The following is an 18,582-nucleotide window of genomic DNA, read 5'->3' on the forward strand; positions in this document are numbered from 1 at the left end:
TAGCTGGAAATAAATTCAAGCACCAAGGGGTAAAAGGACTCTGCAAATATGTATTTAACCTTTAGTTTTCAAAATCTCTTTAAAAGCCGGCAATGCCCAATGGAAAACGTTTTCTGATATTCCTTCAGGATAAAATTTGTATACAATTCAAAGATTATGTAGAAATAGCTAAACTATTTGTAAAGTCAGAAAAATCAAATGGAAATGAAGTGTCAGCATTAAAAAAATTAAATATAATTCTAAAACATTTGGATTTGAAAATAGTTTATTTCAAGTAATCAAACAAAAGACAAACACCAGAAACATCTATACACAGTGATCGGAAAGCTTATATACATGTAAATAATAGAATTATAATTACTCTCAATTAAAAATAAATCTATTAGCTCTTAAACATACAGTACATAAAACATTGAAACCATTAAATATTAAGTTTGTCAAAAGGAGTTTATTTAGGAGTCAGGCTTCTATGATCCAAACCCTATTATGCTTTTTAGCTTTTTATTTTTACATAACTTACCTTCATCCGGTTCTTTACTTCTGATCAGTTATTTATACTTTACCAACACAATCACTTAAAGAAGAAGAAACACTGCTGGTTAAACAGATTCCAAATGTTTAGGCTCCAAACATTTGTTGATGATATTTAGTGGAAGTTATAAAAAAAGTCCCTGTCTTTAAAACAAACACGGTGGGTTTAGTCTGCATGTTTTCAGCAGCTCCATTTAATTGTGGAATTATAAGATATTTAATACAAAGAATTCTTTCTAAAAAATTTGGTAACAACATGCTCAGAATGAGTCTGTCTTAATTTCAGAACTTTAAATTACATTCATGTTTTTAAAAAAAATCTTAAAAACTATTAAGAGCTTAAACATGTAAAACCTTTTCCCTGTATTTGTTTCAATATATTCTAAAGTGTATTCCTGCAAAATTATGAAAAGCTGCTCCATCTATGGACTGAATTGAACAAGGGCAAAACAGCATGTCTGGGTTTTGTGCTGCTCCTGCACAGAGACTGTGTCACAAGTCCATAAATCCTCAGCTAGTAAAAAAAAAAAAAACGCTCCTATTCTCATGGACAGACTCTGTGGCTGCAATGATGGGCTACTCTGACTTAAATGAGAAAAGCCCATAACAAATAAATAACCAGCAGGGCTCTGTGCCACAGAGTGAGACAACCAGAGGAAAGAGGGGAGACTGCGCGATATAATAGAAACAGCAATGTAATCCATTTCAGCCGGAGTCTGCGATGCTGCTGATTTGATCAGGAGAAGCGCTCGGCAGGGTTGATAAGGTGGGAAAGGAGCTGGTGTGGAAGTGGCAGCATCACTGTTCAAAGAGGAGCTCCAATCTCCGTTACGTCCTTTCCATTTCTCAGCTGATATCTGCCTCTGTGGCTCTACCTGCTGCAGAGGCTCTGCAGCAATGTCACATATCTTACCGCTGCCACAAGGTGGGCCAGCAGTGAACAGATAGCAGCCAAAAATAGACCAGCTGGCCCTAAATAGAAAGAAATACCTGCACAATGCCACAGACAAATGGTGGATCCATGTGAAAATGCGATAAAGTAAACTGCCTTCAGGCTTCTTCGTTTGGTTTACAATGAGTAGGGTTTGTGTAGATGTGCTTTAAGTCACACCACACCTGTAGATCTAACACCTGTGTAACTTCTAGAAATCAGAAACGAACTTGACTCCTCCTGTTTGTAAAAAATGTCACTTTTTACATCCTGTAAATCCTGGAAGAAAAGGATAAAACAAATATCAAAAGGGAGTGAGAAGACGGAAAAAGCCTTAAAAATTCTCACCCGACACACATTCTCATGTAAAAATGCTCATTTGATTCAAAGTCCCAGTGATCTTTTCATTATGTTTGTGCCGTTTTTAGGGCAAATCAAAAAACCTGTGTCTGGAGCAACCCCGCTCCTCTTTCCCTCCCCTATTCTGAAGGCTCTCTGTTTACCTTTCTCCTGCCGGTTAACAGCCCCTCACACCCATAATGTAACACTTTCAGCCTTCCAAAGTACGTACATTGATCTATTCGTCTACAAGTGGAAGCATCAGAATGGGCCAGAGCGCAGTGTATCTAGTATGTTACTCTTAAAATAGCTTTTTTTTTTTGTCTGCTCTTGATTCACAACAATTTGACGGGAGAGATTTTGAGAAATGTAATTTTAAGATCAAGTTTCCTAATATATGTCCTCCATCATAGAAATGCCACAAGAACATGTTAAAAACACCAAAGACAGAATTTTCATCCATCTTAAAAATCAAACACACCCAAATGCATTTTTCCAGAGCACTTGGACAACTTTCAATCCAGATTTTTGCCGTCTTCCCCTAACGCCCTGAAGACGTCCGTCTTCCCACCGAGACCGACCATGACAGCAGGTTTGAGTACACCAGGCAGTTCCTAGAGATCCGGGTCAATGCAGGACTTGATGAGGGGAGAACTTCCTGACAGCGAATATTTGATCCATTTTTACAGAAGAGTTTGTACGCTACGTTAACAAAGACTCAGATCTTTTGAAGAGGTCTCTTAACATTGAAATGCAGTTAAAACCACTTGGCCTCAATTGGAGCATTTTAAAGTGAATTGGATTATAACAGTCTCATGATTTATCCACTTGTTTTGTATCTGATCTTCTGCATTCTCTCTTTAAATGACCTTGATTGTGAAATGGTGCTTTTTAAATACATTGAATAGAGTTCCAATAAGCCACAAGAGAAAGTAACAGGAAGTGGGGGTCAAAAGTTAATCAAATCTGAGTTATTTGTGCTGTTTAACGGGCCTGAAGGAGACATTAGACTTACAGAAAATTCAGACAGTTTCCAAGAGATCATTTTTAATCTCTGAATTGATCTGAATCTGTGAAGTATCTAAGGTTGGAGGCTGATTCCTTTCTTAACAAATGAATCATGTTGCCGTCATGTTTCATGAGGCGCCCTCCTGGATGTCAGAGGAGCATGGGCTGAATTATTTGCTGATGTGGGTAGCTGAAATACATTATGTAAATGCCTGTGAGAGCTAAAATGCAGGGGCAGAAACCTGATGACCTGCTGCTATTTAGAAAGGAACCAGCAGAACCATTTCCGGCTAGGGAATACACCCACCTCCCCGATCCGAGCGAACACACATACATCCGTACGTTAGGACTCTGGTTTTAAAGCTCCACGGTTTGTTTTCTCCTCCTCTCCTGCCCTCTATCATCATTTGACCTTTTCTTCTGCTTATTCTTGTGTTTAGATGAGCCAGTGTGGGATGGGTAAAAAAAAAAACAAGTCAGATTAGCAGCTAATTTAGCCTTCAAGCCAGATGATGATAGAATCAAGTCGAGCAAGTGTTTTCAGACTCATTAAAACTGTACAGGAGCAGAACAGAGAATGAACTCAGCCTGAACCTTCATCATGAAGCCGGGTGTCCTGGGGGACGCTGATGCCAGCCACTTTTCTAAAGAGTTATTTATACTTTTAATGACCATGGCAACAGACACGGCCTATATCATCAGTCACTTTGCTCTGTTTCCCTTCCAACCAGCCGTGCAATATGTGATCCTGACTGAAGTTTCGGCTCTCGTCAGGAAGGAACATGCTGATGTGTGAGGCTTAGGAGTAAAATCCTTCATTTGGAGTCTGTCACTGTTCCTATTTGTTCCTTATACCACACACTAAAAACTCTATAGTTAAAAAAAAAACAAAAAAAAACACTTGGGTTGTTTTTAACACAACTATGAGGTTAAAAAGGGACTAACTTTTTTCTGGGTTATTTTAAAGTGGGGGAAAAAAACTACATTTGGTTAAATAAAACTATAACCCAAATTAGTTCAGTTTATCCAAAAGGTAACTGAAAAATATGTCCCCAGTATGGAAAACCTAAGAATTGGGTTAAAGAAATAACCCAAGTGTTTCAAGAGTGCCATTTAAACATTCATTTCCTTTATGTGACTAAAAAAAACCTCTTTTTTTTTTTCATCTTGATTTTTAAATTCGCATTTAACGTTCATGCAAAAATCTGAAAACTGCCTGGCATTTAAACAAATTAAGCAAGAAGAAAGTTTTGTTTTATACCAAAAATCTAATAAAAAGAATAAAGTTTACTTAAAGCAACATGTTTCTCTACAAAGCAGGCTGGTGATAAAACTATAAACTGTTCATCAAATGCTATTATCACAACGTGATTTCAGACTGCATCAACTATAAACCATAAAGAAACTTATATCTCATTAAACCAAATGATCCTGTTAAAACCAAAAAAAATCTATCAACATTTGATTGGTTTTAACAACAACTATGTGTATTTATTCTAATATTTTTATCCATTCATATACAAATTTCCCCCCTTTTGCCATCCAAAAATTCCTTTTCTGTATCCACAAGTTTTGCATGACGTGAATGCTTTTTTGAATGGATAAAAAAGGTGTTTGAGCGTAGGGATCGCTGCCAAATTAAGCTCCAGAGTCCGACCGTCTGCTGTACTGGATGTTCTTATATGAGTCAGCACAATTCAGATGTGTTGCTGAGTCATCACTCTACTGTAAAAGCCTTACTCAAACGTCATGCAGAACTTCACACCGGGCAACAAGCTGTAAAATCGAACCCAAATAAAATCGCCCATTGCACCTTCTGTAGCCGGTGGTTTGAACTATTTTTATTCCACGTCACTAATTGAAATTAATCTATCAGCAAAGCTGCAGTCCATGGGGGCCCACAGTGATCGGATCCAGATGTGCAACAGCACCCCTTACCCTTTTTATCCACTTTTAGGCCATGTCTTTTTTTCTCTTTTTATTTTTTTTTTAAATCTGCCTGTTTTCAGTTTTCGGGTGGACTAGCCCTTTAAATGTACCTGCCTCCTTTGTTGAACTCTCTTTCACCGACTCTCTTCAGTTTTTTATGAGCCGCCTGACTGAATTTACAGCCAGCGGTTGAAGCTGGTGGTGCAATGACCTGCAGGTTTCTTCATCTCTTAAAGCAGCAGTTCACCCAATGCCAAGTGTTACTCCAGTCCGATCTTCAAACAAACGTTGTTTATATGAGTGCAGCATTTCAGCTCAGATGATCAGCACTGAGCTGTTTATGAAAGAACATCTTTGGTGTGGACTGTCTCTTTAAGGTTGTTCTTCCAGTGACACCTTTTGCTCCTCTGATGGAACTGCAGTAAAGATGCATTGGAAGCGTTCAGCCTCACCAGCCACCATTCAATAGTTTTCTTTTTCTGCATGTCAGAAGAATAACGTACTCTGTGCATGTGTGCTTACAAAGTCATAGCAAGCATCAAGTCCCGGCAGTGATGATGTAGTTGAGCTTTTATGTTGGGATGTCTTCCTCTAAAAATTCTGCACCAGTGAATTTAGCTTTGTTCTTCTCACTAAATAAAAAATACACTTATATATTTTAAAATACTTGCGATGACATGCCCCTTTAAGACTAAATTATTGCTTGAATTTAGCTATAAACACTTTTGATTTGGTATGTTGCTCTAGTAATAGGAAATATTACATCTTAAAATAAGCCCAAAAAATGGTTTATGAATATTTTTACAGGTTTACTCCCAAATATAACCTTTTTCAAGCAACAATTTAACTATCCTTCTTCCTAAACCATTATTGTCTTAATATAGGACGGAAATTACACATTTTAAGATAAGTTTATCTTAACAATTATAAAAGAGTTATATATTCTGGGGTTAAATTGTATAAATATACCTACTTGAAAGGTATTAAACTATTTTTGGGCAAAACAGGCTTATTTCAAGACATATTTCCAATTAGCAGAGTAATGGATTGAAATATGATTATTTTTGTAGCTAATTCAAAGATTTATATCGTCTTAAGAGGGCAGAACATCATATCATCATTACAACTAGTTCTAATGGCATCTTTTACTCATAACAAGGGAAAAACGTCTATTATTACATAGTTTTTAGTTCCTTTTTTAAGAAGGACTTTTTTTTCCCAGTATTTGTCTCCAGAAACATTAATGATGCATCACTTTTCTCGTTGCAATAAAAACCACATAACGTTTACAGCAGTGGAAGCAGAAATTTTGGAGGTGAATGTCCTAAAGCTGCACTAAGAAAACCTAAAATGTCTGCATGAGGATTGAGCTAAAACATTTCCAAAGGTACCGTGAACTGAACGCTGAATCAAAAAACCTGAAACGGAACAATCTGCCAGTTTTTCGGATTTCCAGATGCCCCCAAATGCTTAATTTAGCAGCTTTTAGTTAAAGCTGCAACAGTATGCTTCAGCACACCTGGAATGAGATGCAGTGCTCCCTGCAACTACATTTCAGCTGGAATGGATCCGTTTCCTCAAACCCTAGCTCCTTAGCTCATGTGCATATTTTACCCATATCCAATTGGCTCGGCATGGAGTTAGAATATCATGCAAATTCCTAATAACAAGGGTTCATGATTGAATTCAGTCAATCAACTGGCGGATTGTTGCTCACATGCAGCCCGTGAGCGTACGTGAACTGTAAGCGTGCATGCACACACGCCAGCAGTTTTCTATCTGTCAGCGCACAGGCTTCACTTGCTGAAATCATGAAACTGCTCAACCTTCCAGCGGCAGGAAGAGCTGCTCTGCTTTTCTGGTCTGATAAAGAAAATTATTTATCTTTTCTTCAGCCTCAGGTTGTCCTTTAAGGTTAAAACTGTTTGACTTTTCTCCTTGTTCTGGTTTCAAAGGGGTTACAGTGGGAGAAATAAATCTTTAATTCAAGTTTTACGTCATGTCAAGGGCAACACGTGTAGATCCATGGGTGGTGGGGACTCGTGTCTCTCTGTCTTGTTGCAATTAACTGAAATTACAGCTCTTGTAAAGTTACAGAAACTAATTAGTACAGCTTTAGGGCCAGACTCTCATTTTAACATTTCTGGTCTTCAAACTGAATTGTTTTTTGGCAAAATTTAAAAATCTGCTTTTGTAGAGTTTTAATGAGATTCCAAAAAAGAAAATCATGTTAAAGTTGAACCTGTTGAGCTTAGCACTAGTTGGTGTCATAGAAAAAAAAAGTCATTTAAATGTTTTCCATTTTTAAGATCCTTCAAGAACTGCAGACGTTTCTATATTTTTGTGAAACCTAGTCACTTCTGTTATACCACTTCATCAACTTAACAAGATAAAAACATCCCTTATCTTCAACAGTAATTATAAGGTTTGACAAAGACATCTATGTGTAAAACTAGAATCTATTTTTGACGTTTTAGTAAGTCTCCTCCTGCGAGAGTGAGTCTCCCTTTAACAATTCTCATTTCTCTTTTCTTTTGCTTCCTTCAACTAAAGGATGAAGTTTATCCCTTTTTTCCCCCTTTTCATCATCCATTTTTCTTAACTCTACTTTTGTCAAGCTTGTTTAATGCGTTTGAGTCAAAAAACACTAAAAGCATTTGTTAATGCAAACTTTAATGTTGCGTCACCCCAGATTGTTTTACTTCACTCAACATCTTTGTAAAAGCAGATTTATCAAGTCAAAAGTGGATGTTTCCAAGTTTCCACACTGCAAAAAGTGAAGGTTCTGAAACTAAACTTTCTATCTTGCAAGAAAAATAATCTTTACAAGAAAGTTTCAATAGCAAAATAATCCTAGTCTGGGAAAATGGTTCTTGATTAGAACTTTTTTCTTGAAATGAAAAAAGTCCATTAGTCAATTTTTCTTAACCCTTTGGCAAATAAATATATATATTCGCCTATTTCAAGAAAATCCACCAATAGGGTAAGAATTTTTGACTTGCTTCTGATTTGGGCCTGTTTTTGTGCAACCTAGCTGTTTATTGAATACAGAGTGTTAAACTCACTGACCACTGACACTATATGTCCCACATAACCCATGATTGAGTCATCCAGTCTGCTCTAAAAAGCATGTTGTGACAAGTCATTTGGGATATGTTTACCCGTGTGCCACTTGACATGTATCTGCATCAGAGGGGAGCAACTGCCTGCAGGGACAGCCAGGGAGGTGGGTGTCATCCCTTTGGGGGTGACTCACAGGTAGCAGGGGGTCAACAGACCGCACTCCAAGATCAGAGCAGATTTTTATCACTTCTTATGAATAACTGCGTTGAATAAGGATGAGTCAGATCTGGAATTATGGAGCCGCAGCAGAACTGATCAATCGCTAATGAGATCTGAGAAGTAATCTCGAAGAGAAAGGGTGTGTTCACAAATTCACTGCAATATTACCTTTGATGGTCTTTTAATGTTAAAATATACTTTTCTTTATCACATTTTGGACTATAAGTGACCAACAGCTTCTCCGAATGAAATTAGAAGAAACACTCATCAAAATTGTAAATGATAATTGGCGTATACTTGTATAGCGCCTTTCTTCCTACAAGGACAAAGCGCTTTACAGTCATGGACCCATTCACCCAGTCACACACACATTCACACACTGGTGCTGCCAAACACAGGCGCCCGCCAACCACCAGAGGCAAGGTGGGGTTCAGTGCCCAAGGACTTATCGACTCATGGGCATGCAAGCCGAGAATCGAACCTGCAATCTAACGATCATGGGTCGACCGCCCTACCGCTGCACCACGGCCGCTCAGATGTAACTAAACAACAATATAAAGGGCCTATATCATGCAAAATCAGCGTTTTTGAGCTTTTAAGTTTATCGTAATATTAATTCTGCATGAAAAAGAACCCCAAAGCATTTTCATCCATTCACGCATATCTGACTATTCCTCTAAAAACCTGCTCTCTGAGCACCAGCCCCTCCCAATCCACTAAAATGAGTGGGATCTTCACATTGTGACGTCACAAAGTGAAGAACAACCTCTTCCAGAAAGAGTCTGCACTGCCAGCCCCGCCCCCAGGATAGCACACACCCCCGCTTTATCCATCCTTCAATTTTACATGCACATCTATGCAAAAGTTTGGATGTTGTTTCTGTTCGTGGGTGAAACGCAGACATGCTGCCGAGGCCGGCATTAGGTTGACATCATGAAATGGGCGGCACCCACAAGAGGCGAAAGGTGGTGCCTCAAAGATCCAGTTGTCTTACTTCCGAAAATGACTCATATTTCATTTAGAAAATCGTTCATATGTGTGCCAAAGGTAATATATTGTCATATAAATAATAATTTCAACTATGGATAAAGTTTAAATGCTTAAGAATAATACTGAACTTAAAAGCACTCACGGGTAAACGTAACTTTAGCTATATTTAGACCCTATAGACTATACGAGCTGTGAAACTGAAGATATTTGCTATATTTCAATATTGTCTATTAATTGTGTTTAAATATGAATATTTTTCTAAATTCTCATTGCTTTTTCATACAATGTCATGGATCTATATACATGCAGCTAAACACAACCACATTTCATTCAGCTCTTCAAAAACGGACACAAAAGTGATTATTTTAGGGTTTTTTGTCTAGACAGTTGTCATACTTACATTTTTGGAGAAATAAATCTGATTAATTTATTTTCACCATCATCTAGATGCATGAAAACAATATTTTTTTTTCTGTTTTATTCAGTGGGACTGAATTTTTAACATCTACATGAAAGCAAAAATATAGGGAACATTAAATTTAAGCTTTCCTTGACTCTCATTATTTTAGACGTTTCATTATTGTAACCAGTGCATTCTTTTTGCCTTTTTCATTAAGCATCTGCATTTGTTCTTTCCTCCTTGGTGCTGCTGATTGAGCCGCCTCACAGACTCATCCGTTTTCTCACAAACTGTCATTAAGAGCAGAAAGAAGAGTCTGACAGATGGCAGGAGCTTTTCGCAAATGAGCACTGATTACCAAACGTAGCAGATTTCACTCTTTTCGTGTCATTAAGCAAACACGGAGCAAGGGTCATAACACCTGAGGACACTTAACATGCTACATTTGCCTCCTCCATGGAACCTTGAGTATTCAGTCCGTCACTGCACCCCACGTCCCCTCAGCTTAATTTTTGAAGAAAAAAAAGACGACAGGCTCATTTAAGCCCATGTTGGCAAAGGCGTCGCACTCTGTGAGCAATTGAAGGGACCTGTTATTTTTGGCTCATTCACCGTAGCAGGTGCTGCCACCCATGATCCTTGCATTGGAAAGCAAAGCTTGTGAAAATGACATCAAGATCCTGCTGCGCTCCATCAATATTTAAAGCTTTAACTCTTTCTGAACAGATTCCTTGCTGACTGGGAGCTCTTGCCCTCTGCCAGTCTAAGCCAAAGCATGTCCTTCAAAGAAAGATTGTATTGATCTATTAACTGATGAAGGAAAGGAGGCCAAAAAAGAGTTCAAACACTTCCACTGTGCTGTTTTCCAGCTATTAGGGTTCCTGTAAACACAACTTATCTGTACTGGCTTCTGCTTGACCTATGCTTGCTCTTGAAAATGTGTTTTTTCTCCATTATCTCAGTCAGAAAAGCACTGAAATAATTGTGTGAATCTTTTTTCTCTTTTGAAGGTGTGAGACGACCTCCAGAGCTGGAGCGGGCCAACCACAGTGTCCATTACACCCTCCTGATTGCTTGTGTTTTGGTGGCCTTTGTCCTCGGGGCTGTCGTATCTGGCTTTTTGGTTTCATGCTATTGTAACTACACGGGCCACAAGACCAAGAAGTTGCCAAAAGATCCTGAAGCTCCAATCCCACATGCTCTGTCACTCCGCAGTTTGGCCAAGCTTAATGGCCTCTTAGACAGCCAGAGCAAGGAAGACAAGCTGGAAGTATCATCTCCAAAGATCTACAACTCTTTTTTTACCAACAGCAAGGAGCACCACCCACAAAGGAGAAATGGGCATCATGGAATGACGATGGGGGACCTGGTCCACCCCCACCATCACCACGTGCACCACTCTTCAGAGCTTTCTGGTTTGCCAACGCCAGACTCAACTCCAGAGTTACCCATTAAAAGCATGAAAGCCTTTAAAAACCAGTGGGAAAAGAACCAGAACTGCAACAACGCCAAAGAGCCAAAGTCACACATTAGCTCTAGACCAAGTTCAAGCCTTCTCCACCAACAGGTCTTCCCCTACTCACATGGTCTGTCAAATGGACAGCCAGTAGCCGGTCTTCTACATCCAGAGGAGCGCAAAATCCACAATTCAGAGCGCGTCTTATCTCAACCTTACCCTGGTTACCCTCAGAATGTGATGGAAGTGACTTCTCTGGATGAGCTCCTAAAACACATCCATGAAGCAAGCGGTAGCAAGCACGCCCAGTTGATGAGTCCATCGGGACTGATGGCCAGCACTGGTGGAGGACAGCTGGCTTTCGCCAACAGAGTTCAACCTCAGATTCCAGAGACAGAATCGGCTCCCTACTACAGCTCCTCCACGTTACCCCGGGACAGTCTGACCCGTCGCATGGATGTTCCTCCTGACATCCCCCAACACCATCAGTCTACCCTGGAGAGGAGGCACTCTTCCCAGCGGCACTCACTGATTGCCGCAGCCACTAAAATGCCCAGTGTAGGCGCAGTAGGAGGGGCAGGAGGAATGATCCCCCGCCAGCACAGTTTCAGCCAACGAAATGGTGGCCCCCATCAGCCCCCAATTTTGGCTAGAATGAACTCAACAGGCAGCACTTGTGAGGTTCACTATCCTCTCATCCCCAGTGGGTACCTACAACGTCAACACAGCTACAATGGAGAGCAACAGGAAGTCCAACACAGGGGGGCCATTATCCGCCGAGCGTCATCTCTCAAGCCTGATGTCCCTCCTAAGCCTTTGTTCATACCTGCCACATCCCCAGTCAATGAACAAGGAAAGTACAACTACTGAGGGGTGCACTCATGGACTTGAGGGAGTTGCCCTCATGGTGTCATCTTTAAGGAACTTTCCTTGTAAGAAACTGTTTTGAGGTTCACTACTTGACTTTCAGATGAAAACACAACCAACTTGTGTGACATCCAGTCTCACTGTGGACAGAAGCCTCAACCAAACTTTTTTTTTCTGTTGTTTTTGTCCGACAAATATCTTTGTACCATATTGGTATTGTTCAGCGACTTGCTTAATAACAAACTGCTGACTTGGATGGCGTGATGCCACCTCCTAATACAAGGCTGCCAATGTCCTCAATGTGGATTTACAATGCAAGCTGATGTTGGACAAAATCTGACTCATCGGTCAACTTGAAGACTTGGAAGCTGAAGCCTCCTGCACCTCTTCGCATCATGCTTTTTGCTTAATCTTTTCCGATGTAGTGTTTGTATTCAGTCACCACCAATCCCTCCCTTGAATGTGTTTATATTATGCATGTGTGTGTATATACATGTGTGTTTTTATCCACACCGTATATGTATACATATACATATGCAGTATGTGTAGCCTGTGGTGAAAGTCAACAATTCCCCTGAAAGTAGTTATGTCTTTGCCTTACTATACTCTTTCACCTTTGGGGATGTCAAGCAATCCCAAAGAAACATCACACCAACACCATCCGAGCAGTTTCTCTGACTAACAACATTTAGTTCTGGTTGACACAACAAAGGGGATACTTCAAGAACATAGCTAAACTTGCCTTTTCTCAACTCCGTTCTTTCCTCTCCTCTCAACCCAAACCAGGCTGTAAATGACTTACTTGGTTACATTGAAGTTCCTCCAGAGTAGTTCTGTTCGACTGGTGCTTCACAAAATGAGCGGGTCTGACATATTCAGAGATGTTTTGGACCCAATGAGGAAACCATAGACCTGAAGTCAAGGATATGAACAGGAAACATAACAGACTGCAGTTGTTACAATTAATTTTGTGATTATTGGTTGTAAATAAAAGAATAAGTACTAGCCAAATTTTAACTGTATGTGTAAATGTGTGCCTTATTTAATAATAGTGTGTGACATGGGGGCAGTGCAAGGGGCTCAGATGGCCACTATGCTACAGTATATTGTAGGTGTTCAACTCTCTAATTGTTAGTATGTGTCAACCAGTATTGCATATTGGAAGAGTTTTATTCCAGAATAACTGTTTTTTTAATACATATTTTGGATATTTTTCCCCATACGAAAAATAAGAAACGATAATATTTTATGTCTTGTTGAATGTATAGGTACATTTATTTTTACAAATGTTCTACTTTTAATTAAAGAGCATTAAATACAATTTTGAAAAAAAATACATCTCTACAGCAGAACTGCCCAAACCTGGTTCTGGAGATCTATCGACCTGCTTGTTATTTTGTTTTATCCTGCCCCACTCGCCGTTGATTAGACTACAGTCACATATCCCAAAATACCACTGCGCTGCAACCTAAATTTTCTAAAGTTTTCAGCAAATTCTGCAGGTGGCCGCGCAGTGGCATCTGTGATCAGGAGGTGGCAGTCGTATTTTTACACGCCACACGGCAGCCGCAAGGTCTTAAGAAAAAGTGCACATTAAACGGCAACTGGATGAGATTTTTCACAATGGTCAGTGGCCGCCCAGGCACATTTGGAGGTCGCTCGTTGCCAGTCCAGTGACCGCGTGGTAGAAAGGCAGCATCATGAGAATTGATTGATAGGAGGGTCTCCAAGGTCCCGGAAAATTGTATGATGATCGACTAATTTCAGACTGCCATCCCCCGACCTACAGTGATTGACCTTTTGATTGTTTGAAATCGTATGGGAGCAGCTGTTGACGAATGGGGAGACAGCATTGATGCTACACAAAACTCATCATGGCGATATCCCCACAGCGACTCAGGGACCTGCGTCTCAACGAATTGCGATTGATGCTGAGAAGAATACGAAGACAAAACATTGTGCTTGCTGCATAGAAGAAAAGCAATGCACACAAGAAGGGCAAAGTTGAAGAAGTTGTTGGATGAGGCCGTGGTTGCAGCACACTGTTTTGATTGGACAGTAAAAATATGCTTTATATAGCCTCAGGCTACCAGCCGACTGGCAGCTGGTTGCACTTGAATTGGACAGCCGCCGTCCGGAGACATTTACACATCGTCTAATCATAGCTGCTGCCAGCCAGCTACTCAGCTGACACTACCCTGTGGCCGCCCGATTTTTCCTAATGCCATCGATATTTATGACCACGCTTCCCCATCGTGCAGTGGCACTTGTATTTGTGACCTTGGCATTAGCTGCATCAGACTGCTCTAGATTGTAATTGGGTGAATACAGATGTGTAACCCTTGTGCTATCCTAGGTACTTTAACATTGGGAGTTGGGTCATCTAGAGCCCACAAGACAGTGCACTGAACTTTTTTTCTTCAATGAGTTGTGATCTTCACTGGTGTCCATGGATTACATGAAATCCTCTTCACCTTTATCCACCTTTGTCATGGTAGGGAGAACATGTCAATGTAAACATGGGGTCATCTAAGATAGCGCAAGGGTTAAGGTCCCATTGGAAAACCAGCAGGTGGATGGCAGATCCTATGGACAAGGGTTGAACTGAATTTACTGGTAAAGATATAGATGATCCATGTTTTGGAATAAAACTCTTCATTGGATTTTTTTTCCTTTTCATCCCAAGAGTGTGAACCTTCAAATGTTTTGGGATAGCTTTGGCAAAAGCTTGTGCACAGCCTGAGACTACAAGCATTCAGAAATTTCCCTTTAATTTCTATTGTTCCTTCTTTTTTTTCCCAAAGAATTCACAAGTCCTCTAAGCCTATAATCGGTAGATCCATAACTAATGCAGAATAGACCTCTTACCTTGGAGAAAAAGGAAATTCTAAGGAAATTGATTTCTGGTTGTTTGGTTCTCCTTCAGTTCTTACTCGTGTAGGTTCAGACCGTCTTCTGACACCGAGTGTCCACTTTCCAAACAAGAGAGGAAACGTGAGAAGTGCAATGAACTGTCGTTCCTTGGATCGATTCTTGGTATGGTGGCTCCAAATCCAAATGTTTCTGTCTTCTGAGGGTTTCCCTCAGGGATGTCAATGCCAGCCACTTCTCTCTCTGACACATTATCTCGTAAAAACCCGTCTCTGTTGTGCTTTCAGAAGAGTCTCTTTGGCTGCAGTTGCTTGGAACCGTGATCAATTCTGTGAAAACAGCTTAGCATTGTTTACCGTAGCTGAAAATGATATTTGGCCAAAATCTCCCAGAGCTCATTCGATCTGCTATAACATTTACTGCTCATATTTTTCAGGGTTTAAATAAGGACAACTGTGGAAGATCCCAGTGTTTGGTCTGAAAGAAAGAAATAACATCTGGGTGTCAACAGCATTAAATCATTTTTCACATCCGACTTGATTAAAAATTGGGGGATGACAATATTTTAAAAGATGAATTGTGGGGGCTGTAGTTATAAAGTGGACTGTTTTTTTGTTTTCCTTAATCTGCCGGTCACAGATTAAATGGAATCAGGGAGTGAAGTTTCCCTCTATAAGCTCAGTATGTCAGGATTTGATTTGGTGTAAATACATTCTCTTTGGATGGTGTTTCATTGATTATTATATCATTTTTCTCTTTGATTTCCAGGATTTACCTTGACTTACTATGAATTTGGTCTCAGAGTACCATTGTATGTCTCTTATACTAGGAATAAATACAATTTAAAAACCTGAAGCATGTGTCTCTCTGGTAAATGTCTGAAAAAATTGAACATGTACAGCCACATGTCTGAAGGTCATAAAGAAGTGAAATTGAGCCTTCTGATGTGAGACTGGCCAACTTTCAGAAAGTTCTATTTAAATTCCATAAAAATCCACACAGAGCAGCTTGAAGCCTTTTACACTACAGTTGATTTAAAGAAATGGTGAGTTTATACTTATAAAATTCTGTAATAGAAAATGTGTGGTTGCCATCTTCCACATTCTTAAATCAATACTACCCAGCTGCAGAATACTGCATGCCGATACTGACTAATGAGAAAGGTAAACATTTGGTTCTTATCAGGTGTAGGGTTTTATTAGGTTAACATAACTTTGTTTTGTAGAGTAAAAACTATTCTGAAATGCAAAAAATGGCATAAAATATTTTATAGTGTAATCAAAATTTTAAAGAAAGCCTCTTAATGGATCAAAGTCCAATTACACTTAGAAGACTACACAAACATTCATGATTATGGTTTTACTGCCAGATGTTGAATCCTGGAGTAGTGAACCTCCACCATACTTCACTGCTGCTGCAGACACTTATTGTACTGCTCTGCAGCCCTTTGATGAACAAACTCAAACTTCTCACCTCACCAAGTTCCTGTTGTATTGCTTAGTTGAGTTTCACTGCCTTATTTCCATTTTCGGGAGTTTGAACTCTTGGCTAATTTATTTTTTAGCTTTAAATAAATTGCATACAAAGTGTTACATCAATGTTTGGGGGTAATCGGGACTTTTTTTGTTTTTTATAGTGTACCTGCCCAAAACTTTTGCGCAGTACTGTAATGGCTGATTAAATAAGTTTTCTTTCTAATTTGGCAAACTTTTTTTAATGTACCTCAAGGGAACTCTGTTCTTAATGATGCAGCTTCGTTCCCGAAAAAACGTGTCACCATTAAGAGGCGTTCTAAATGCAGCTATCACCCAAAGTTTTTATTTTTGAAGCATTTTAGGGATTCATTAAACTAATTAAAACAAAGGATTTATTCACACATTTAAAGATTTAGACCTGAATTCTTCCAGACATCGAGTGTTTGTGCAATTGCCTTCTAACTGAGCATGTGTTTCTTCTTTTTATGTACGGTTTCCATAAGACGTGTTGTAGTTTGCTGAGAATAAACACAATGTTCAGCAATTACCTTGCAGATAATGGACACAATAGAGTTGGCTGTTGTACACCAGACACTGCTTTGTGAACATTTTTACAAAAATTTCAATCTATGAAGTTAATGAGCTGTTTAAATTTGATCAGATTATATATACACACAAAAAATAAGCATAACATTTTGCTCATATGTTATGCTCAGAAACAGCTTTGAAAGATTTTTTTCAAATATGTTTTTAAAATAAAATCTGTACTTGACCTTTGCTGAGCTAGAAATTAACGTTAAATTTGGGGGGCAGGAGGGGACATAAGTCTTTGGTGGGGGGGCAAATGGAAGCAGCGGAGCGTGAAGCCATTACAAATGATATGATCAAAAATACATATTTCAAATATTTGTATTATTGTTAAAATGATTATTAATGTTAAAACAGCAGTTATTTTAGCTGAGTTGCCATTACTAATGCTTTAAAAGAGCTGATGATGCTAACGATGATTCTTTTTAAAAAATATTTGTGTATAATGATGATAATATTGACCAAAAATTTGAGGGGGCAAAGCTTTGTGCTGGGGGAAGGGGCAGCTGCCCCCACTTAACCCCCTGTAGCTCCACCCCTGGCACTGGATCTTTATTTCCAGTCAACTCAAAAATAAAAACTTACCGTAAAGACATCAGGATATGAGTTTTAAACAGGGTTTTCCTAATATTTCAGCAAGTTTTTCTTTAATCCATAAACTCGAAGATCAGTTTTCAAAGGTGTCTTTTACCAGAAAGCGATGTTTTAGATAGTTAAAGCTTGAATTCAAATGGTGACCCACATGGAATAAAATTCTGCTCCGAGGTGTTACAAGGTTTCCTTTATTTATTTAATATCTATTTGAACCGGGACAGTGCACATTCCTGAATATTTCTGTAAATGCGTCAGTGTTGGCTATAAGAGCCAATTTTTTATCGTAGTCCAGGGGGCTAGTTGTAGCTTTGCCAAAAACAAATACATTAAAAAGGACAATAAGAATGACAGTAATACAAAATTCAATTGATGAGTGCGCTGTCGCAACTGAGCACCCAGAATGTCATTCCTGCCTGCTGTTTATGTTGTTCCAAACTTGAATGTAATTCAAGTGTTGTTTGTGCAGTTTTAAGACTGCAGTTCTGTTGTTTTCTTGGGCAGAAAATTGATTATAAATCATCTTTGAGCTTTCCGCTGAACTCATTACGGGTTGCTCTGCAGGGTTTGTGCACATGTAACCAACGTGTCTTTGGAGCAGCACGACATCCTGATCAGAGGTGTTGGTGAGCAGCACTCCTGTTCCTCTGTAAAAGCACAGAGGCTGATGGATAAAGCAATTTTTACGTTGAAGTGAAAATAATGACTTACAGTGAAAGGACTCTGGTGAGTGTTGAGATTGACCTTTTTAGCTGAAACAGTTCTCCTAATGAGGAGGTATTGATCGGTTTATGCAATTATACTCCCTGGAGTCCATTAGATAATCATGCCTGTGTTTGTGGGAGTTCATAGCTGTGCATCACATAGAGAAGTGGGAGCTGTGAGACTGTGGTGTTTGCTGGAGTACAGATCGAACCAGAGTTGGATAATGGATGCCAATTAGCCACAATATGTTTAATGGATCCCAGCAAACACTTGTCGATGGTCCGGTGTCAGAAATGTTGGACTTTTTGAGCCTGTTTTCACATTTCTACTGCGAAGGCTGCTAATGATGAATGACTGTTCCTAATGAAACTGATCACTGTGGTGTTGACGACGATCATTTCGCTTTCCTTGTCTTTCATTCTGTGAGTTTTATTCTGTGGGGATTTTTCTAATACCTAAAAGACTTGAATATATATTACCTCCAGTGTGCACGAAGCTTACAAAGCTGAGTGTGAAGCTTTTTGGTGAGAAAAAAAGAGCTTGCCCGAGTCCGTTCATGTCTGCAAAGTCCAGACTCAGCAAAAAGAATATGACAGCGTAAAGTGAAAAAGGTCAGAGC

At 39.4% G+C, this 18,582-nt stretch overlaps 1 protein-coding gene across 6 annotated transcripts in view; it reads left to right on the forward strand.

Annotated features, from left to right (window-relative positions):
* LOC101156117 (semaphorin-6D) overlaps positions 1–15,459 on the forward strand; it is a 170,307-nt gene extending 154,848 nt beyond the window's left edge. For all 6 annotated transcript variants that reach the window (XM_011485749.3, XM_023964656.1, XM_011485745.3 and 3 more), the window contains one exon: positions 10,421–15,459. In XM_011485749.3, the coding sequence (XP_011484051.1) occupies positions 10,421–11,736 (1,316 nt within the window). In that variant the 3' untranslated portion in view covers positions 11,737–15,459. The remainder of the gene's footprint in view (positions 1–10,420) is intronic.
* Positions 15,460–18,582: the final 3,123 nt, after the last annotated feature.

The sequence above is a fragment of the Oryzias latipes genome, chromosome 16 (assembly GCF_002234675.1).
Source record: "Oryzias latipes chromosome 16, ASM223467v1".
Classification (NCBI taxonomy): Eukaryota; Metazoa; Chordata; class Actinopteri; order Beloniformes; family Adrianichthyidae; genus Oryzias; species Oryzias latipes.